This window comes from Barbus barbus (genome assembly GCF_936440315.1).
Source record: "Barbus barbus genome assembly, chromosome: 33".
Lineage (NCBI taxonomy): Eukaryota > Metazoa > Chordata > Actinopteri > Cypriniformes > Cyprinidae > Barbus > Barbus barbus.
In genome coordinates, this window is record NC_136761.1 from 28,014,688 (window position 1) to 28,037,482 (window position 22,795).

General features: G+C 39.5%; 1 protein-coding gene across 1 annotated transcript; it reads right to left on the reverse strand.

Moving 5' to 3' along the window:
• Positions 1-17,487: 17,487 nt before the first annotated feature.
• On the reverse strand, positions 17,488-20,114 carry LOC306852851 (microfibril-associated glycoprotein 4-like). Its single transcript, XM_079389962.1, has 6 exons — positions 20,094-20,114; positions 19,920-19,972; positions 19,642-19,836; positions 19,259-19,355; positions 18,915-19,082; positions 17,488-18,710 (listed from the first exon to the last, which is right to left on the reverse strand). Exons 2-6 carry the CDS (start codon positions 19,935-19,937, stop codon positions 18,454-18,456), a joined length of 735 nt encoding a protein of 244 aa, XP_079246088.1. The 5' UTR covers positions 19,938-19,972; positions 20,094-20,114; the 3' UTR covers positions 17,488-18,453.
• Between the last annotated feature and the right edge of the window lie 2,681 nt (positions 20,115-22,795).

Here is a 22,795-nt window from a genome sequence, read left to right on the forward strand (position 1 = left end):
TTGTGAACGTACACATCGTAGACAGACCAGAAAGATGTCCTTTAGTGTTGTTTAGTCTTAAGCGGTGTCATGTAGAAGGACTGTCATTTAATCGTTGTTGTATTTCTTTTGAGAATTTAACCCTGTTAACCCGAATTACAGAATAATGCAATATCGCAAAACGATCAGACAAATCTGAACGTAAAACACAGGATTTCATTTTTTCACTTAGAGAATTTATTCAAATGTTATCAATTAATTTAACTCTTGCAGGTTTATGATTGAATAAGAGGAAAATAACAACTAGAATAAAGAATGTCGCGAAAATCTGTAGTAAGGGTATCAAATTTCTCGGACCCGGTATGTTATTGTGGTAATAATAATAATTTTGTCCTCCCTCCCGATCCATCTCAGCTATCGTTGAGGTTTTGTCTGTCTGTCGGTCGTGTTTTTGATTGAATGTACAGAACGTGTTAAATCGACGCACAAACTATATGCGTGATGGATATTTATGTGTTTTGAACATATTTTCATATTGAGAATATTGAGAACTTGTTGGTAATTTACACGTCGGGAACTTGCAGACAACGTTCTGTTTGACGGCATTCGATTTTAACCGTTTTCATAAGAGGAATGTATTGAAGCTGTTGTTTAACAAGTTTGAAATGTTTTAATGTTTCTGTTTAACTGTATTACATTCGGCATACTGTAAATAAAGCTTGTAGTAGGTTATTATTTTGATTATTAATTCTGTGTTAACAAACAGTGCGTACTTTAGTGGTTCTTTGTACGATTTCATAATAAAAGCATCAAAATTGTTAACAGACTATTACCTTTTATATTAAAACTTAATAAAAACATTAAGTAACGCACAGTTGTGTAAGACGCGTACCAAAACATCACGTTAATATGTTATCCCACCTTTCACACGCATTTTGATTACAGCGAGATGACTTAATGAGACAAAGAATTGGTTATTTGAACCGAATCACTGAACCGAACTGTGGGAAAGAATCGTTTCGCAGAAATGAATCGGACTTCGCGTCGCTAACAGAAACCACAAAAAGGGTTTACATCATCACAACACGGAAAGGCACGTGTACTTCACAAAAAGTGTGGAAATGCGTGTCTTTTTATATAGGCCATCTGTGCGCCCGTATAATCAGAAGTCCTACGGTTTAGAGCGCTGTCACGCACGAGCATTTTGGGATATGGACCCCCGACGGCCACGTTTGTAGTCTGAGGTGTATGCTGGGTATTGTGGTTCGCTGATCTGAAAGGCCGCAACGTTTGAAGGAGGTATTAGTTACACGCGTTCAATAGAACATCTTTGTAAAAACAAAAAGAATTGTTAAAACGTAGCCATTTAGCCTAAACAAATATATATAAGAAGAATAGGATATACTTAGGGTAAAACAGATTTGACGTGTATATGTTGAAACGGAGCACCCGTTGTTGAGTTATTTCGTGAAATAGTGTTAGGATTTGGTTGTGTTCTTACATTTTTCTAGCTTCATCATAAACTATAAGCAAGACCTTGTAATAATATGTTGAACATCTGATAAGTCGGTCGATATCACATCCGGAGTTTACTGCGGGGCTATTTTCTGAAGCGGTTGTACTTGTTGTTAGAATGCTTCAAATCGCTTCCAGACTTATTTTATGAACGTTCCCTTGTTTGTTAAACTAGTCGTAAGCGACATTGTTAACATTTTTAGAGTTAAACAGGTTAATGAGCTCTTTCAGCATCTATAGTATAACTCCGTTATAGGGTTTTAGCTACAGCTGAATGATAGAACAAAGTTAAGAATATTGTTGGCAATTTGCGGGTGACCGGGAAAGCTGTGTGTGTGTGTGTGTGTGTGTGTGTGTGTGTGTGTGTGTGTGTACATGTTTATGTGGTTTATGAGGACACAAATTTGTATAATGACATGGGTATGACAGAGGTATTACAATATGAAGGTGGTTTATGAGGACACTGCCTATGTCCCCGTAATTCAAAAGGCTTAAAAAAAAAAACATACTAAATGGTGTTTTTTGAAAATCTAAAAATGGACAAAGTCTCCTGTGAGGGCTAAGTTTAGGTGTAGGATCGGTGTAGGGCAATAGCACACACAGTTTGTTCAGTATAAAAACCATTACGCCTATGGAGAGTCCCCATAAACCACAAAAACCAACATGTGTGTGTGTGCGTGAGACAGTTTGAATACAAAAATATTTTAGATAAAGACGGGATTAACTACAAGCATCCTAACTTAGAAACACAACACTATACTGTTTTCCCCCAAAACCGATTGTTCAACACATTTAAAAAAAGTCTTAAGAAAGTTTGTGTTTTGAAGAGCAAGTCAGATGCGGTATATAAATTAAATATTTTATTATTGATTGATATGATAGAATCACGCTGAATTTATGAGATTATGTATTAATACTGTTTTGTGTATTCATCGGTTACTGTATACATGTACGAGAGAAATGCATACACACAATTGTTTTATAAAGCTTTTAGTCTGTCATTACAAATATCTTAAAGAGAAAAGCCTTTCACACATTCTGTTTTCATTTGTCTCAGGATTCTGTTACACAAAACCACTTGAGCGTGGACACAAATCCTACGTGAAAGCTAAAAAGATGACTTTTTAAACTATTTTACAGACACTTAACACCTTAACACATCTGCATCAGTAAGATCTCATCATAAACCATCAGACACGTCAGGTTGTGGTGTGATAAGATGGACTTATCAAATATTTGCATGTTTCTTATATCAGTTATTTGATCAAATCTTAGTCAGATAAACCTATATAGACCAGTTGTTTTTATTTTAATAGAACATTATACTGTGAACAAATGCTACATTTAAACTCTGCGGTTAATAATACCGTTTTTAAGGTGAGAAAGAAAGTCTAATCTGTTGTAAAGATTCTGAGAAGCATTTGTGGGACCTTATACTTTTGTTGCAGACAACCGTAAGTAATTTTCAGTCTAATATAGGTCAAATTCATAAAGAAAAATCTCTGTAAGAGTCTTGCGTTAATCAGAGGATCATTTGACCGCTTCTAATCCTTGCTTTAGAACATCGTGGTTTTAGGTTTGGAAGATCTAAAAACGTCTTTGTTAAAACAAAAGTTATATCATTGTTTAATCATGCTGCTTTTCATCACCTTGTAAAGATACCCAGTGTGATTCTAAAAGTTTTTTATTTATAAAAGGTTTGTATGAGACATCATAAAAGTCTAAATATTTAACTGTATGGTTGTTTGTGTGTGTGTGTGTGTGTGTGTGTGTGTGTGTGTGTGTGTGTGTGTGTTTGTGTGTTTGTGCTGAGGGCTGAAAAATATATGAGTGAAAAAAGAAATAAAGTAAAATGAGGTAAATTAAACAACGTTTTCCTACAACAAAGACCGTCTTATTAAAACCATCATCTTTGGGGACCTTTATTTGTTTAAGTTTCTGGTTCTTCTTTTGTGCTATCTCATCTCATTATAAATACTCAATTCTCAATTATACCTAACTTCACCAGATGTGTGTCATGAAAAGGTTCAATAGGTCACACTTCCTTTGACCGGGCTGTGAAGTTTTGCCTAAACCTTCGACAGAGTTCACACACGCAGGTGCACGTCATAAAATAGATGCCATAGAGATGCTTTGATCAGTGAACTTTAGGCAAAGTTCGCATCAGACCCTGCGCGCTCGCAGGTGCATGTTGTAAAACTTTAGAGGTTTAATTACGCACTTCTGTTTCAATTGATAGATAACACACGCAAGTGTTACGGTGAGAAAATCAAAGTGTAATCCTCTCTTACCACTTTTCATTCTGATATTTGCGCGTGCAACTGATATAGCACAGCGTCAAGGATTCTGCGCGCCATCTTCAAACTTCTCTCGTTTCATTGCGGTGCATGAGCGGTGATATTTTGCATATTGTGTGTTGATGTAAATGTTTAGAGGTTGTACGTCTGTTTCAACTGATAACAAGTCTTACGGCAAGAAAATCAGAGAGGTGTGCTGATTTTATTACTCTGTATACATTTCAGTTTGTCCTCACACATGTGTATTTTAACCGACATAGCACACTAGAAGTTTTAAGATTGACAATATCAAAGAGTAAATAAATAAAAGGTGTTAAGTGTAAATAACTAAAATAAAATAAAATAAAGCTTTCCTGCGGGTTAGAGGTGAATGTTTAAAAGAAAACATGTAACCTGATTTTAAAAACGAAAAAAGTCTGGGTTATACCACGGCAGAAGAGTGACAAATATCAAAAGCCTATTATAGGAATTATGGCACTTAAATAAAATAAGACAAACAAACATTTTTCCTGTGTCCTAGAGGTGAATGTTTAAAAGAAAACTTGTATAGATTAACCTAATTTCAAAAGTGAAAAGCTTTATGATGAATGGCGAATGCTTTCATCCATTAAGAAATGTAAAATATTTATTAAAAAATAACTTTGTTCTAATGTTAAAACATCACTTTAATTCTTTTAACATGCAAATCTTCAGACCGGTCTGTCCTTACAGCGTTAGGGGGGCGGTGATGTAGGCGTGACCTGACGGCAAGCGTAAGCTCATTCTGAGTTTTGACACGGAAGGGAGCAGTTATCTCACGGAGGCTGGGTAAAATAGTCTGGTCTTTTCATTTTCTAACTTTCTGTCAGTGCAGCTAATGGTAGACCACAAGATAGACTTCGACAAGTATCTTATGCTGGTGTTTTAACGATCGCCGTGGATAGACATTTGTTTAACTTTTCTAAGTTGGGACAAAGGCTAGGTTTTAAATTCTAATGATAGGAAAAATAGCGTATCTAATGCTTTTTTATTTGTTTTAGTTTTTCCTAAAACTGTTTTAACAAGACTACTGTCCACTTGTAAGGGAAAAACATGCGTACCATCGTAAGTGTTACGGGGCTGACGAGACGTGAGACGTGCGGATCCATATGCAAGGCTTTATTACTAAACATGGTCAGAAAACAGGCAGGGATAGACAGGGGCAAACAGGTATGGCAAGGGCAAGACAGAGCAATCCGTGGAGCAAGCGTGGGTCAACGATGAGCGAACAGTATCCAAAGGGGCAAGGCAGAGAGAGAATCCAGAGACGAGAGCAATAATCCAAACGGGGAGCGACCAGAGTCCAAACGGCAAGGCAAAGGGGTAAATCCAGGAAACAAAGGCAGGGTCAGACACGGCAAGATAAACAAGGCAAGACAAGACTAAGACTATGATAATGGCTCTGTAGAGTTGCTATCGCTATGCAAGTGATATACGCTAACAATACTCGGCCCCGATGCTGAGGAAGTCCATGGTTTATATAGTGTGTGTTTGGGTGATGGTGATTGCGAGATGGTTCTCAGGTGTGGGCGTGATCATTGTGAACAGCTGTGTATGAGTCCATGTGGTGAACGAGTGACCTCTGGTGGCTAGTGAACGGAAGTGCATGGTCAGGATTCGTGACATAGCCCCCCCCCAAGGAGCGGCTTCCAGACGCTCCTATATAGTCCAGGAGGGCGGTGGAGCGGAGGCGGAACAGGGGGAGGGATGGAGGGCCAGGTCCGTGAGGAAGTGGGAAGACCGGGGACTGAGGCAGAACCGGCAGAGCAGGACACCCAGGCGGAACCGGAGACCAGGACAGAGCAAGAGCCCACCAGGGCGGAGCAGACGGACCAGGAGCCCACCAGGGCGGAGTAGATGACCACCAGACCGGAGTAGAAGACCACCACGGCGGAGCAGACGACCACCAGACCCGAGCAGAAGACCACCATGGCGGGGCAGACGACCACCAGACCCGAGCAAGAGCCCACCAGGGCGGAGTAGACGGACCAGGAGCCCACCAGACCGGAGTAGAAGACCACCACGGCGGAGCAGATGACCACCAGACCCGAGCAGAAGACCACCATGGCGGGGCAGAGGACCACCAGACCTGAGCAGAAGACCCTCGCCAGGAAGCAGACTGGGCAGGAAACCATGGCAGAGTGTGAGATCTGGGGGAAACAGAGACAGACAACACAGGGAGAGCAGAGACAGACAATACAGGGAGAGCATTCATGATCTCAGGGGGCGTGGCAGGGCAGGACGAGGATTCATAGATTGCGTTTTTAGCCGTGACAGGACAGGGCGTGAGCTCACAGACGGCCTCTTTAGCCGTGACAGGACAAGACGAGAGCTCACAGACGGCCTCTTTGGCCGTGACAGAACAGGGCGTGAGTTCACAGACGGCCTCCTTGGCCGTGACAGGACAGGGCGTGAGCTCACAGACGGCCTCTTTGGCCGTGACAGGACAGACAGTGAGTTCAGGGGCGGCCTTCATGACCGTGACAGGGCAGACAGTGAGTTCAGAAACTGTCTCCATGGCCGTGACAGGGCAGACAGTGAGTTCAGGAACGGCCTCCATGGCCGTGACAGGGCAGACAGTGAGTTCAGAAACTGTCTCCATGGCTGTGACAGAGCAGACAGTGAGTTCAGGAACGGTCTCCATGGCCGTGACAGGGCAGACAGTGAGTTCAGGAACGGCCTCCATGGCCGTGACAGGGCAGACAGTGAGTTCAAGAACGGCCTCCATGGCCATGACAGGGCAGACCATGAGGTCAGGAACGGCCTCCGTGGCCGTGACAAGGCAGACCGTGAGTTCAGGAACAGCCTCCGTGGCCGTGATAGGGTAGACAGTGACGTCAGGAACGGCCTCCATGGCCGTGACAGGGCAGACCATGAGGTCAGGAACGGCCTCCGTGGCCGTGACAGGGCAGACAGCGAGTTCAGGGACGGGTGCCACCACTTCGGGAGGTTCTGCAGCGGAAGCCGCCACCTCTGGAGGCACTGGAGCAGACTCGTGGACAGGAGAGGCCTCAGGAGCACAGTGTGCAGCCCACACACTCAAAATGGCAACCGCCATAACGGGAAGTACCGAGGTCAGGGGAACAGTCTCTGTAACAGACAGGGTTGAGGCCCTGGGAATGCCAGCTACTCGCACTGACATCAGTGGTGGGTCCATCACACTGGATATCAGACAGGGAACTTGAAGGACTGACCTTAAATCCTTGGGTGTGACAGACTCTGGCTGGAGCACTGTGACGTGGTGTGACTCTGGCTTGACAGCGGAGACGTGGTGTGACTCTGGCTTGACAGCGGAGACGTGGTGTGACTCTGGCTTGACAGCGGAGGCGTGAGCAGACTCTGGCTTGACAGCGACGACGTGAGCAGACTCTGGCTTGACAGCGACGACGTGAGCAGACTCTGGCTTGACAGCGACGACGTGAGCAGACTCTGGCTTGACAGCGACGACGTGAGCAGACTCTGGCTTGACAGCGACGACGTGAGCAGACTCTGGCTTGACAGCGACGACGTGAGCAGACTCTGGCTTGACAGCGACGACGTGAGCAGACTCTGGCTTGACAGCGACGACGTGAGCAGACTCTGGCTTGGCAGGGACGACATGAGCAGACTCTGGCTTGGCAGGGACGACGTGAGCAGACTCTGGCTTGGCAGGCATGACGTGAGCAGACTCTGGCTTGACAGCGACGACGTGAAGGGGTGCTGTTGCTGCCGCCATTTTGTGAGTGAGTGCGGTGTCGCGTTCCTCCGCGACACCCACAGTAAAAGAAGAGCCCACACACAGCAAAGCATAGTCCATAAATTGACTGAGTGACGCACGGGGACCCTCACGGATTAACTGAGATTTGAGCGGCTGATTAATGCCCTCACAAAAAAAGTCTATTAGTGCATAGTCCGGCAGATCAGAAAAATAGGCGAGGTCTAAGTACTCCTGTATGTATTCCTCGAGCGGTCTCAAACCCTGCTCGAGGGTTAACAACAGTCGTGCAGTGTCCATACCTGGCCAATGTCCTCTGGAAAAGCTGCTGGATCCTTGTGTGGCCGAGTATTCTGTTACGGGGCTGACGAGACGTGAGACGTGCGGATCCATATGCAAGGCTTTATTACTAAACATGGTCAGAAAACAGGCAGGGATAGACAGGGGCAAACAGGTATGGCAAGGGCAAGACAGAGCAATCCGTGGAGCAAGCGTGGGTCAACGATGAGCGAACAGTATCCAAAGGGGCAAGGCAGAGAGAGAATCCAGAGACGAGAGCAATAATCCAAACGGGGAGCGACCAGAGTCCAAACGGCAAGGCAAAGGGGTAAATCCAGGAAACAAAGGCAGGGTCAGACACGGCAAGATAAACAAGGCAAGACAAGACTAAGACTATGATAATGGCTCTGTAGAGTTGCTATCGCTATGCAAGTGATATACGCTAACAATACTCGGCCCCGATGCTGAGGAAGTCCATGGTTTATATAGTGTGTGTTTGGGTGATGGTGATTGCGAGATGGTTCTCAGGTGTGGGCGTGATCATTGTGAACAGCTGTGTATGAGTCCATGTGGTGAACGAGTGACCTCTGGTGGCTAGTGAACGGAAGTGCATGGTCAGGATTCGTGACAGTAAGATAAAAACGATTCTATATTATTTAACTTTGTAGCTGTTATAAACTCACAACTTTTTAAAACCGCAAAATAGGTTTAAACGAACGCGCTCACTTCTTCTATTTAACTTTGTCAAACGAACTAGTTTTAAGATAGTGTATCTAATGCTTTTTTTGTTTTATTTTCTACGTTTTTCCTGTTTTAAGTCTCCACTTGTAGGGAAATAAACAGTCTTTGTACGTTTTACGTACATGTTTGATGTTTTTTTCTTGATATGTATGTGAAAACACTTTAATAAAAACTTCCCTTTACCCCATTTAACACAAATTCACCATTTAAAGTTTAAACCACATAACATTGGCCCCACACACACACACACACACACACACACACATTGTCATAAATTCTTAAGTTCACTATAAGGTCAATAAAATGGCCGCTTAGACGGTGGGGGCTAGGGGTGTACAAAACAGGTGTCCAAACAGGTGTCCAGTTATGGGAGGGGGGTGGAATTTTTATGAGGGTAATAAATCAACCATTTTGACACAACGTATACTACCATCTCTCTTTCTTCCATTTCCATTCTCTTTTTAAAATCAAGTCATTTCTCTCTAAAACCTCTCTAGAGGTTGCTATCCATGCCTACTACGTCTCGGTTGGATTTTTGCAACTCCCTACGTTTTGGTATATCAAAGTCTCAAATCTCTCAGGTACAAGTAGTCCAAATAGCTGCAGCTAGATTAAAAGTTTGATCATGCCTCTCCCCTCTTGAGATCGTTGCATTGGCTACCAGTTCATTATCGGATTGAGTTTAAAATCTTGCTTCTTGTCTATAAATCACTAAACAATCAAGCTCCTTCTTATTTGTCTGATTTACTCCACTACACTCTGGCGAGGGGACTAAGAATGGCTTCCACTTTAGCTGAGTTCAAGACATATCTTAAAACCCATCTCTTCTCTTTGGCTTTTAATATGTAGCAACGTGTGGCTTTAGTGGTTTTCATTTGTTTAATGATTTTCTCTTTGATGTATTTTACTATTTGTTTTGCAGCACTTTGGTTGGCCTTGTTCCGTGCTTAAACATGTTCTAGAAATAAAACTGAACTTGAACTTGATAATATGCAGACATTATTAACGATGTTGGTGACTGTAACTGAACATCATTGCAATGGCATGCTGTTGGCTTGATGTTAATGCTGTTGAACAGAAGAAGCAAACTATGTGTTTAAATATAAAGAATAATTGCCAGTGAAGAAATCAAGTGAAAAAGGAGAAACTGCTGAACTGCTGGGTCTGTGACTTACTATTGGAGAAAACGTAACGGCTAACTTGGATCACGTGTGCCTTAAAAATCAATTGTTGTGCGACACTAAGTCACCCTATCAGGAAAATAGTTTGTCAATAATGCAAGAGGACAGTAACAAAGAGTCATTTTCAGTTAAAGACAATCCATTGACGATTCAGTGATGCCAGTAGAGTGTAAATGTACAACGATTTAAAGGGAGACAAAAGTTGTGCCATTATCAGACAAAAATCTGTTAAGTTGCTTAAGAAAACAACAGGATGTTTGAAGTTTCTTCAGAGGTTTTGATCACCAGTGTGGCAATCTAGTACTCAAGATGAAGCCTGCAGCATTATTTACCCAGCTGACAAAAAGATTCTAAAAATGTGTTGCTGATGTTCCAGTTAAGTTATTAAAATGTTTAATCAACACTTAAAACATCTAGTTTTTAAGAATATTAAGGAAACATCCAATTGTATCATTTTGCACACATTATAGGAACGTTACTTTTGAATGTTCTATGAACATTCTTGAAATGAGTAGTAACATTTAAAAAACATTAGATGAATCTTTCACTAAAATTATTTGGGGAAAAAAATAAACCATTAACGATGTATTTTAAATAATGTTGCTAAAATTGTGCACTTCATTAAAGAGCAGAGAACTTTGAACAAACATTCAACTTAATGTTAGTGGAAGAACATTTCTTCATAACTTTGAGAGAACCTTCTGAGAACATTCCCTGTTAGCTGGGTATGCAGTACTCTTAAACTCTTAAAAACCAGAACAAGGGTTTTCAAATTTTTAGGTGAATTTTGAGTAAATATTAAGTAAAAAAAAAAAAAAAAGTGTTTTTATAATGCTGTTTATAAAAGTGTTTTATTAAAAAAAAAAAAAAAAAAAAAAAACATTTGTTAGTGTTGTGTACTTCTCATTTGCCATCATTAAATTGTATTATATAAGCCGTATCTCTGCTGTTTGCCAGAATCAGAAAGTTTACATGTTAATTGTTAGGTTTCTAAAGATGCCAGTCATTTGAGCGGGTGAAAAACAAAGTGAAATAAACCACCTGACCATGACTCGCTGAAAAATTATCAAGATAGGCTCACATTCGCTAGATTGCTGACATGATGAAGCACAACAGTGACTCCACTTTTCATAACAGATGTTTTGAAATTCTTCCAGTGCCATGAAATGTTGAAATTCTTGACTTAATGTCCAAGCAGCAACAAATGAACTTCAGTTATGAATTAAATACATTAAGTGTTTTTAACAGAAACACAGCAGACCAGATCAGAGCCCTAAATGTATGCAGTCACATGAAAGAGAGAACTAACGTCAGGTTTAAGGTCCAATTCAGTCAGTTTAATGGTCTTATCTGTGTATTTATCTACATTTACTCATCATTTATTAAAAATAATATGAAAACATATTTAAAAACTATCCTGCAAGCAAAGTATCTGTCTGGTGACATTCCAGGTAACACATTTACCCCCGGTTTGACAGACAAGGCTTAAGCCTAGTCCCAGACTAAAATAAGACAATGGAAACGCTCGGTAAGGCAGTGAAACGGGCAATACTTCGCAAGGTCTGTTTGGCCTGGCATGCTTAATTGGCTTCCAAACAGGAAGTGATCACAGAAGCAGAGGGAGTGGTACCAGTCAGTACTCGGGCGAGGGCTCCCTCTGCTGGCGTGGTGTTACAGAATCCCCCCCCCCTCGACGAGGGCGTCCCCGTGGTCGTGGTGCTGGACTATCAGGTCTGGCTCGATGAAAGTCTTCGATGAGTGAAGGATCCAGGATGTCGTGGGCAGCTACCCATGATCTCTCCTCAGGTCCATAGCCCTCCCAGTCCACCAGATATTAGAGCTGACCCCTCGACGTCTTGAGTCCAGCAACTCATTCACCTTGTATGCTGGTGATCAGTCTATATCCAGCGGTGGCGGTGGCTCTTGGTTCTCAGCATTGGGGTCAGCATTCGGGTGGACCGGTTTGAGGAGTGAGATATGGAAGGAGGGAGAGATCCGGTAATTAGTAGGAAGCTCAAGCTGGTACGTGACCCCATTAATTTATTTAATTATTTAAAATGGGCCAACATACCTGGGGCTGAGCTTCCTGCTCGGTAGCCGCATTTTGAGGTCCCTCGTAGAAAGCCAGACCCTTTGTCCTGGTTGGTAGGGAGGGTGTGGGCGACGGCGTCTGTTGGTCTGGAACTCTTGTGTTCTAACGGCTCTCTGTAGACGGACATGGGCACTGTCCCAGACCCTCTCACTGCGCCTGATCCAGTCATCGACTGTAGGAACTGTTGAGGGTTCACCTGACCACGGGAACAAGGGGGGTTGATAAACCAAGATGCACTGGAAAGGGGTCATGCCAGTGGAGGAATGAGTTAGGGAATTTTGGCCACCGGTTCTGTTCACGACTACAATAAGTTCCGAGATACCTGCCGATCTCCTGTTTCAACCTTTCCACTCGGCCATTTGACTGTGGATGGTATCCTGATGTGAGGCTTACATTGATGTCTAATTGCTTGCAGAAGGCTCTCCAAACCTGAGAGGTAAATTGGGTTCCTCTGTCAGACACAATATCCTCAGGTAAACCATAGACTCTGAACACATGGTGAAATAGGGCTTGAGCCGTTTCCATGGCTGTGGGGAGACTTTTGAGAGGGATCAAGCGACAGGCTTTAGAGAAGCGGTCAATAATTACTAGTATGGTGGTAAAACCATTGGAGAGTGGCGGGTCTGTGACAAAGTCTATGGACAAGTGAGACCAAGGACGTTGAGGAATTGGTAATGGTTGGAGGAGACCAGAAGGTAGTTCCTTGGGGGTCTTGGATTGAGCGCAAGTTTGGCAGGACTTGACATAGGTTACCACATCCTTGGTCATCGATGGCCACCAGAAGGAGCTCTGTAATAAACGGAGAGTGTGTGAAATTCCAGGATGTCCTGAGCTCAGAGATGTGTGAACCCATTGCATGACTCGGAGACGTAAGCCTTGAGGCACAAAGTGTTTATTTGGGGGACAGTTGTCTGGTGGTGGTTCTTGCTGATGGGCTCGTTGGATCTCTTCCATAATGTCCCAGGTTACTGGAGCAATGATAACAGATGGTGGAAGAATAGATTCATCCCCGGGTGATGGAGAATGGCGCAGCAAGCATGACAGCTCTTCCCGCCAATTTCCTGTTACCCAACACACGGGAAGAAACTGGCTCAACGCATAGACTGTAAAATCTCACAAAGGTATTCAGTGTCGCCCAGCCCGCAGCTCTACAGATGTCTGCCAGAGAGGCACCATGTGCCAACTCATGGTGGGGGGGGGGTCAAACTTGCCATTTTTGAAATGTGGTGAGAGAACACACCCCGTTGTTATGTCCGTAGGGACGAATGTTTAATATTGAATGATCAGGAGATTCGGGGGACCATGGTGGATGGGGACAGGAACAACCAAATATGGCAAAACAGGAAATCAAACACGTGACATGTTTGTCATGTTCTGACCATAAACAGTCAATTAAAACCCCAATTAACAGTCTGGTTTCTACAACTTTCACACAGGAGCAAAAATATGGCTTTAAACTAAATAAAGAAATAAAGATTTGACATTTATCGAGAAAATTATCGATATCGACTGATATGAAAAAAAAATATTTTGATAATTTTTGGACCATATCACCCAGCCCTAGCTCACTGAACGATATTTGTTATTGTTTAAATTATAAACTCACTTAAATTTGTTCACTTTCTCAGAGAACAAGACATTAACTATGTTCATTTTGCATTTCAAGTAAACATATCTTGATTTAAGCATGTTTAGATATTAGGTACTGGAAAACCAGACAAAGATATATAGGTGCACTTAAAATAAATATGTACTGTACGTTTATCTGGACCTTGGCCCGGTATGAACTGGAGATAGATAGAAGTGAGATTTTTGTTTTCAAACGTTAGGTGAATTTTGTGTGAATATTGTAAAAAATAAGTGTTTTAAAATGAGTGCACTTACTTTTGTCAGTTTTGTACTGCTCATTTGCATTATTAAATTATATTGTGTTAGGAGCATCGCTGCTGCCTTCTGGTTAATTGCTAAAGTTTTAGATGCTGTTATTTTAGCTGGTTGCAAACTTAACTGACTTCTCCTTCTGTGACATCTGAACCATGACTCACTGAAAGATATTCAAGATTCACTCATTGCTAGTGCGATGAAGTTGAAGCACAACAATGACTTTGATGATGAATCAGAATCTTCATATCAGGTGTTTTGAAACTCTTCAAAAGTTTCATCACAATACTGCAGCTTTCCATCCGCCACAGATCTGCGACCTTTACCCTGCCAGGACAACAGGACAGCATCATCATCTCTGTACACTGTAAAAAAACAACAACAAAAAAACAGTTGAGCCAACTTAAAATTTTAAGTCAACCATCTTTTGAGTTTCTCAATTTTTTGTTGCATAAACTTAAAACAACAAGTTGAGAAAACTCAAAAATCTGCTGAAGCTGGTTGCCTTAAAATTTTAAATTGACCACTTTTTACTGGAAGAAGCGTTAATATGGACTCGATTTGAAGTTAAAAACATTTTGATGGATTTGTTTTTATAAGACGTTAACTGTGTGGTGTGGATTACTTGTGGATTATTGTGATGTTTTTATCAGCTGTTTGGACTCTCATTCTGACGGCACCCATTCACTGCAGAGCATCCATTGCTGAGACACTGATGCAGAGACACATTTCTACAAACCTGATGAAGAAACAAACTCATCTACCTCTTGGATGGCCCAAGGACCTACTGCGCTTTGTTATTCTTATTCCTAGTTATTTACTAGACACAGCCTCATACGTTACACACAAGGACCGTTGGCTGAACCTCTGATGCATATGGCTTCTGGAGTTTCGAAGTCGCCATCTGATTGGTCGAATTCTACTGAATTTCCGGGAGACGTGTGTGTCCTTTATTGTTCTGCCTGGAAAAAAATGCTGTTATGGAAGAAGAAAGCTGACACGTTTACAACTGTGAAATAAGTGCTTAGCAGTATCAATTGCAAGCTGGATTTTCAAAAGCTTGTGAAATATAAAAATAATGTGCAATGATGGTACATACTTGTACAAATATCTGGGATTATGGCTGGATACTGAACTTTCTTTTAAACCTCACATTGATTACATACTTCGTAAGGTTAATTTTGGAATCAGTGTATTGCATCGATCAAAAAATTTTTTTTCTTTTAATGTTTGGAAAAAAAGGGCTTTGCAACTTATATTACCTTTCTTTGACTATGCTGATGTAGTTTACCAGAATACAACTAAAACTCATCTTTTGCCTCTTACTACAACCTATAATAAGTTGTGCAGATTTGTTATTGGATGTTCATATGTGTAATGCCAAACCAGCAGAGGGAGCCCTCACCTGAATACTGACTGTGCTCCACTCCCTTTGCTTCTCTAGTCATTTCCTGTTTGTAGCATTCATAAGCATGCAAGCCTTTGGGGTCTGTGTGAAGTATTGCCAGTATTCCTGCCTTACCAAGCGTTTCTCTAGTGTCCTGTTGGCCTATTCAGTGTATGATTCTGCCTGTAGATCTGGATTTTCCCCTCTGCTTTGACTGCCTAACTAACTCGATGTTTGTGTTTGGACCTTCTGCTTGCCTACTCATCTTTGTCTATTGGATCAACCCTGTGTACGTCGACGGATTGGACTGTTATTTTGGTTTTGACCCCTTGCCTGAATTCATGTTTCTGTCTACTGAAAGTCCCTTTAATAAACTTCTGCTAATGGATTCTAACTCGGCCTCAGTGGTCTCTTTACAATATGATACACATCACTGTATTATGTATGATTTACTTAAATGTTTTCCACTCAATATCAGAAGGCATATTCACTGGTTGCAATTCATTTTCAAATGTATTCATTTTAATTATCCTAATTATTTGCATCAGAATTTGACATTATACTCTTCATATCATTTAAGACGCTCTGCAAATATATATTTTTTTTTCACTCCTTTAGTTAAGAAAGTGTTTGGGGTAAAAAGGCATTTAGGTACAAGGCTCCAGCAGATTGGAATAATTTACCTTTAAATGTGAGATCTTTGACTTCATTTTATATGTTCAAAAAAGGTTTGTTTTCTTGTTTTGAACCTTCTTGTAATTGCTTTAGATGATATATTAAGGCTTTATGTGCTAGGTAATTATAAATATACACAAATACTACGTGTCAATATTGTAGTAGGATATGTTGTTGTGATTGTTGCTTTTGTTTGTTTGTGTGTGATGTTTTTGATTTGTGTAATAGGACCCCCTTGAAAACGAGATGATGCATCTCAAGGGGTTTATCGCAAATAAAATAAATTTTGTTGCAAAAATGACGTGGCAGAAAACGAGCCGTGATTGGTTGCTTTACCTGTCAGTCATATAGCCTCTTGGGCGGTCCTTGGCCATTCAAAGCGGTCAAGGTTCCCAGACCTTCTACTGTCAGGTCTGGTTACGAGAGGCTATTTGCGTGAGTTATTTACCTACCTTTAGTTATTTAACGGTTTTTAAAAGACAGTAGTTCTAGATATAGTTCTTGGTGTGAAGTGCTATAATGAAATTGCAAGCATCATATTTAGGCTTTAAACTTTGCAAAATGATTTTGATTGACGTTGTCAAGCTTGATTTGAACCCAGAGCACTGCGTTTAAGGTTGTATATAATTTGTGTAATATTTGAGATCCATCCATTAGGGGCTGCTGCAGGCCTCTTGGAAACCTCTAACAATACTTTCGTTGAGAACTATATGTACATTTTACCCTGATACAAATGTTGTTTTTAAAGAGAAGGCAGAGTAGCGACTGGCAAGATTAATTTATGGCGTTACTAAGCAAATGCATCATATTACTATTTATTAATAATAGATGATGTGCAATATTGTGTATTGTCTAAAAATATCAATGTTTTCTTTCTTTTTACCTGAAGACTTTAATTGGGATCATGTGTCTTATGTTGATATAATGTATTTTAATGAATAAAGGATGAGAATAATTTAAAATATTGTATGTTGTTTAATGGAAATATGTCTATTATATGGCTTCCAATAAATAGACTTGAAATGTAATTACTTGTGACTGCTCTGTGCAATGATTATATAACCCCTTTTAATAAATAAAGGTATATTTATTTATTTATTTATTTATATGGCTTCATTTCAACAAATTAATTTTATTTTTAGTGACTATTAGTGTTACGCATGCCCAATAGAATAAAACCTGATTTTAAATGGGCTTTATGTGCACTGCAGTGGCCAGCAATTCACTCTGTTTTTCCCACTCAGTAAAGCACATTATACAAACTTTACATCCTACTGTAGTAGCAAGATAACAACCAACATATCTATTTTAAATGCTAATCACAACATCATTCATATTCATAAAACAAGCAAACTAATCCACAAGAAACTGTACAACATAAACTATAACTGACTGTCCTAATAATGTGAGCACCTGACAGAACTAACGGTGTTCCCCAAAGTTCCATTTTGGAACCAGTTTTATTTTCTGTTTTTATAAATTATGTTGGAAAGGATATCAAAGCAAAATTATGCCTGTATGCAGATGACCCTGTTATTTATACATATGCTTCTTCCATAGTACAAGCAGTGCAGGAACTTCAGATTGAAATTAATTCATTGCTACCTGCTCTGTCGAGTTATATATATTAATGAAAATTAGGCAGAAAACCACTGAGACTGAACATACAAAATGTTACTTAAACATAAAGAATAAAGAGAAAAATAGAAACAAGAAAAAACAAAAAGAATAAGACTTATGTTCAGTGTATGTTAAATAAAATCTATATTGACAATATAACTACTTTATTTGTGTTCAATTGTTATTTTTTTCCAATTAAATCCCACCTTTGATGTACAGTATGGTGAGAACATGCAGATTGCGCAACACATTAATTCAATTAAATATGTATTTTTTAAACAAAAATGTAACAGTGCACAAACTGCACATAAAGTAGTTTAAAAAAACATCAATATTTATTCAAACATACATTTATAATTATATATGTTTTTAAAAAAGCTAACTAACGAACTGTGAACACTGGATAACTTTGAGGTAAATTTAGCGTTAAGTGACATTGTTCACAAGCTGTTTTATTTGACGTCTTCCTTTCAGTTGAAACACTGATTGAGCGATTACATGATTCATTTCAGTAAATTGTACTGTATCTTTCAACACTTTTTGATGATCGTTTATGTTTATTGTGTGCTGTAACTCATATTAAAGTGGAAGAGACTCGCGCTCCACGCTGCCGCTTGAACTGAAGCTGCTACAGAAATCTGTCACGCTACATTCAAAAGGGCACTTATTGTTTTCCACTCACTGTTGTATACATTTTCATTTTACAAACAACTATATTTAAACTGGGTTTTCTGCATTTTAGAATAATCCTGACTTGTACTCTTTTACATTATCATTGTTTTTACATAAATTATTTTCTTAATTTATATATGAAACCTATTTCGTTGGTTAATATAATACAAAGCAACCACAACAATAACATTTTGATAATAAACTTGTATTGCTTCAGACAGATGTAATTCCAGCTGCTGCAGTGGGACATAGAGGTTTTTCATATTTGAGGTTTCTTGACCTTTCGAAATATTTTTCATCATTAAAAATTCAATGGACATGTTTGTCATCATATTTTAAGAAAGATCCACATGTATGCATAACAGTTGTGGATACGCACACAAGCTGCAGTGAAGCACATATAAAGAATGGGAACCCCTGCTCTACTTCACACGTCCGATCTTCATGGTGATGGACTTGAGGGAATACCAGTTTTTCTTCCAGTAGTACCAGGTGACTGCATTACTCATTACTCTACCCTCTTTCTCCCACAAATAGTAACCAGTGGGGCTTGCGAAAAAACAACTGTTGTACCAAAACCCTCCTCCAAAGTATGTCATAGCACAATTGCTTCCTGAATTATCTTGGTCTTTATCATAGGTGGAGAACTTCGCTCCATTGTGAGAACTCAAAGAGTCACCTGCAGAAAGGAGAAACTTTCATTATAGGCACTTTCATTAGGACATCCAAAATAAAAGTACTTTTTAAAATAAATAATATAAAATATAAAAACATTAGTTTAAATCTTGTGGTTTAAAAGTCCTTTTAAAACTCCTTCATTACTACTATTTTATTTGATTAAATTCTTCTTTATGGAAAATGAAACGTCTGTAGATTGTTTCACCTGCTCCTCCATTTACAAAGCCGCTCACATACAGTCTGTACCCATCAGCCTCAGAGCTCACAGAGAAAGACCTGTACAGAGCGTAAGCCTTGTTCCCATCAAAGTCCTCCACATCTACTCTGAGTCTATATTGATGCCTGCGCGTCAGCTGGTGAAGAAACTCTACACCTGTATAAAATTAAAAAAAAAAAGCATGAAATGAAACCGTTTTAATAACTTTAATAAAAAATATAATCAGCATTTATACTGCAGTCCTGATTGAATGTCCATGTTTTCCATGTCTTTGATTGTTTAGTCTTTCTCTGTTTACCTTTTTAAGCCCAAAACAACACAAAGTCACTCACCCAGCCAGTGTTCGCCTTCTTTATTACCAAAACCCCATTTATAACTCCTCCACGGCCTATAGAAATTCACCTCGCCGTTCATTCGCCTGAGAAACACCTGAAACATTCAGAAATCATTCATCACTTTCACACATCACATCATTTCACGTCATTCATCTTTTAAAAAGATGTTTAAGATGTTTACCCTTTGACAAGCTTTGTTTTGCAGCAAATGTAAATTATTTTGTGTGATTTCTGAGTGATTTCAATGACTGCTCTCCAAAAAACACAAATAAAAGAACTGAGCGACTATCTGAATAATAGTTTATTAGAAATCATGGTGGCATTCACACTGGGGTGCATCTGATAATAAAATATCCTTTTGCAAGATAAAAAAAACGTACCATCCAGTGTTCTCCGCCGGGGACCATCTCACAGTAGACCTGCACCGGTCCATCTATTGTGGTGATGGTGTACACACCACTGGTATGATATCCACTCGCATAAATATCAGAGCAGTCTTTGGCACGAACAAAATCTGATTTCAACTGTTCAGTCCCCATCAACACGGGAAACAGTGCAGACAAACACAGCAACACCTGAGAGACACAAACTCAAGATCTGAGTCTGATGATCCACGTCTGACAAAATCACACTCATATTCTCACGTACAGAAACTCACAATCATGTTTGTGATCATCGCTTCAGACGTCCAGCTCAGAGGATCAGATGCACCTGGATTACAGTTCAGACAAATACAGTCACTTTATTAGAGCATGAACATGCATTCTGTCATTTTCTGAAGAGAGAAACATTATTATATATTTGCTGAGACCTGCATAATTATAAAACTCACCATATGTCCTGAGAATCTTGTGAATGTTCAGGGCAATGGATGCGTCTTTTTATATATTTCTGCTCTTCAGGATCCTCCTCTTTATCTGACATTTACAAAAAAAACTTCTTTATGGGACAGTCATGGGTTGGATTCCATAAAAGGACAAGTTTTTGTTCACTTAGCAACCTGCTTTGTCATCATCAGAGGAACTGAAAAGGAAATTTATTTCAACATTGATTTTATTTGATGGCAACAAACCCCTCAAGAAAAAAGTTAAAGGGCTAGTTCACCCAAAAATTAAACTTTGTCATCATTTATTTACCCTCATGTTGTTCCAAACCTGTATGAGTTTCTTTCTTTTGTTGAAAATAAAATAAGTTTTTAACAATTGTTGTTAGCCAATAGAACTATCCCTTTAAGAAAGTCCTTATTGTTAATTTATTTATAAGTAAAAGTAAAGATTTTCTTAGCTTAAGTGTTTGCTGACTTTTCCTGATAACTTTATTCCTTCATCTCTCCCCAAGTTTGGAATCTGGGTGTGGTGTTTGATAACTCCTTAAAATTTTATAAATTAGTGCTGTAGCTTCTTCCATTTCCATTCTCTTTTTAAAATCAAGTCATTTCTCTCTAAAACCTCTCTAGAGGTTGCTATCCATGCCTACTACGTCTCGGTTGGATTTTTGCAACTCCCTACGTTTTGGTATATCAAAGTCTCAAATCTATCAGGTACAAGTAGTCCAAATAGCTGCAGCTAGATTAAAAGTTTGATCATGCCTCTCCCCTCTTGAGATCGTTGCATTGGCTACCAGTTCATTATCGGATTGAGTTTAAAATCTTGCTTCTTGTCTATAAATCACTAAACAATCAAGCTCCTTCTTATTTGTCTGATTTACTCCACTCCTACACTCTGGCGAGGGGACTAAGAATGGCTTCCACTTTAGCTGAGTTCAAGACATATCTTAAAACCCATCTCTTCTCTTTGGCTTTTAATATGTAGCAACGTGTGGCTTTAGTGGTTTTCATTTGTTTACTGATTTTCTCTTTGATGTATTTTACTATTTGTTTTGCAGCACTTTGGTTGGCCTTGTTCCGTGCTTAAACATGTTCTAGAAATAAAACTGAACTTGAACTTGATAATATGCAGACATTATTAACATGATGTTGGTGACTGTAACTGAACATCATTGCAATGACATGCTGTTGGCTTGATGTTAATGCTGTTGAACAGAAGAAGCAAACTATGTGTTTAAATATAAAGAATAATTGCCAGTGAAGAAATCAAGTGAAAAAGGAGAAACTGCTGAACTGCTGGGTCTGTGACTTACTATTGGAGAAAACGTAACGGCTAACTTGGATCACGTGTGCCTTAAAAATCAATTGTTGTGCGACACTAAGTCACCCTATCAGGAAAATAGTTTGTCAATAATGCAAGAGGACAGTAACAAAGAGTCATTTTCAGTTAAAGACAATCCATTGACGATTCAGTGATGCCAGTAGAGTGTAAATGTACAACGATTTAAAGGGAGACAAAAGTTGTGCCATTATCAGACAAAATCTGTTAAGTTGCTTAAGAAAACAACAGGATGTTTGAAGTTTCTTCAGAGGTTTTGATCACCAGTGTGGCAATCTAGTACTCAAGATGAAGCCTGCAGCATTATTTACCCAGCTGACAAAAAGATTCTAAAAATGTGTTGCTGATGTTCCAGTTAAGTTATTAAAATGTTTAATCAACACTTAAACCATCTAGTTTTTAAGAATATTAAGGAAACATTCCATTGTGTCATTTTGCACACATTATAGGAACGTTACTTTTGAATGTTCTATGAACATTCTTGAAATGAGTAGTAACATTTAAAAAACATTAGATGAATCTGGTGAGTTATGAATCTGATTAATTATTTGGGGAAAAAAATTAACCATTAACGATGTATTTTAAATAATGTTGCTTAAATTGTGCACTTCATTAAAGAGCAGAGAACTTTGAACAAACATTCAACTTAATGTTAGTGGTAGAACATTTCTTCATAACTTTGAGAGAACCTTCTGAGAACATTCCCTGTTAGCTGGGTATGCAGTACTCTTAAACTCTTAAAAACCAGAACAAAGGTTTTCAAATTTGTAGGTGAATTTTGAGTAAATATTAAGTAAAAAAAAAAAAGTGTTTTTATAATGCGGTTTATAAAAGTGTTTTATAAAAAAAAAAACATTTGTCAGTTTTGTGTACTTCTCATTTGAGTACACATTTTCTCATTCTCACTTCATCATTAAATTGTATTATATACGCCGTGTCTCTGCTGTTTGCCAGAATCAGAAAGTTTACATGTTAATTGTTAGGTTTCTAAAGATGCCAGTCATTTGAGCGGGTGAAAAACAAAGCGAAATAAACCAACTGACCATGACTCGCTGAAAAATTATCAAGATAGGCTCACATTCGCTAGATTGCTGACATGATGAAGCACAACAGTGACTCCACTTTTCATAACAGATGTTTTGAAATTCTTCCAGTGCCATGAAATGTTGAAATTCTTGACTTAATGTCCAAGCAGCAACAAATGAACTTCAGTTATGAATTAACTACTGAAATACATTGTTTCTAACAGAAACACAGCAGACCAGATCAGAGCCCTAAATGTGTGCAGTCACATGAAAGAGAGAACTAACGTCAGGTTTAAGGTCCAATTCAGTCAGTTTAATGGTCTTATCTGTGTATTTATCTACAT

Excerpts from the sequence above, each read along its gene's own strand:
- LOC306852851 (XM_079389962.1), bottom strand. Across the intron at positions 19,356-19,641 it reads CCGGCGGAGAACACTGGATG|GTGTTTCTCAGGCGAATGAA; the intron begins GTACGTTTTTTT and ends TGAATGTTTCAG. Across the intron at positions 19,083-19,258 it reads AGAAGGCGAACACTGGCTGG|GTGTAGAGTTTCTTCACCAG; the intron begins GTGAGTGACTTT and ends AATTTTATACAG.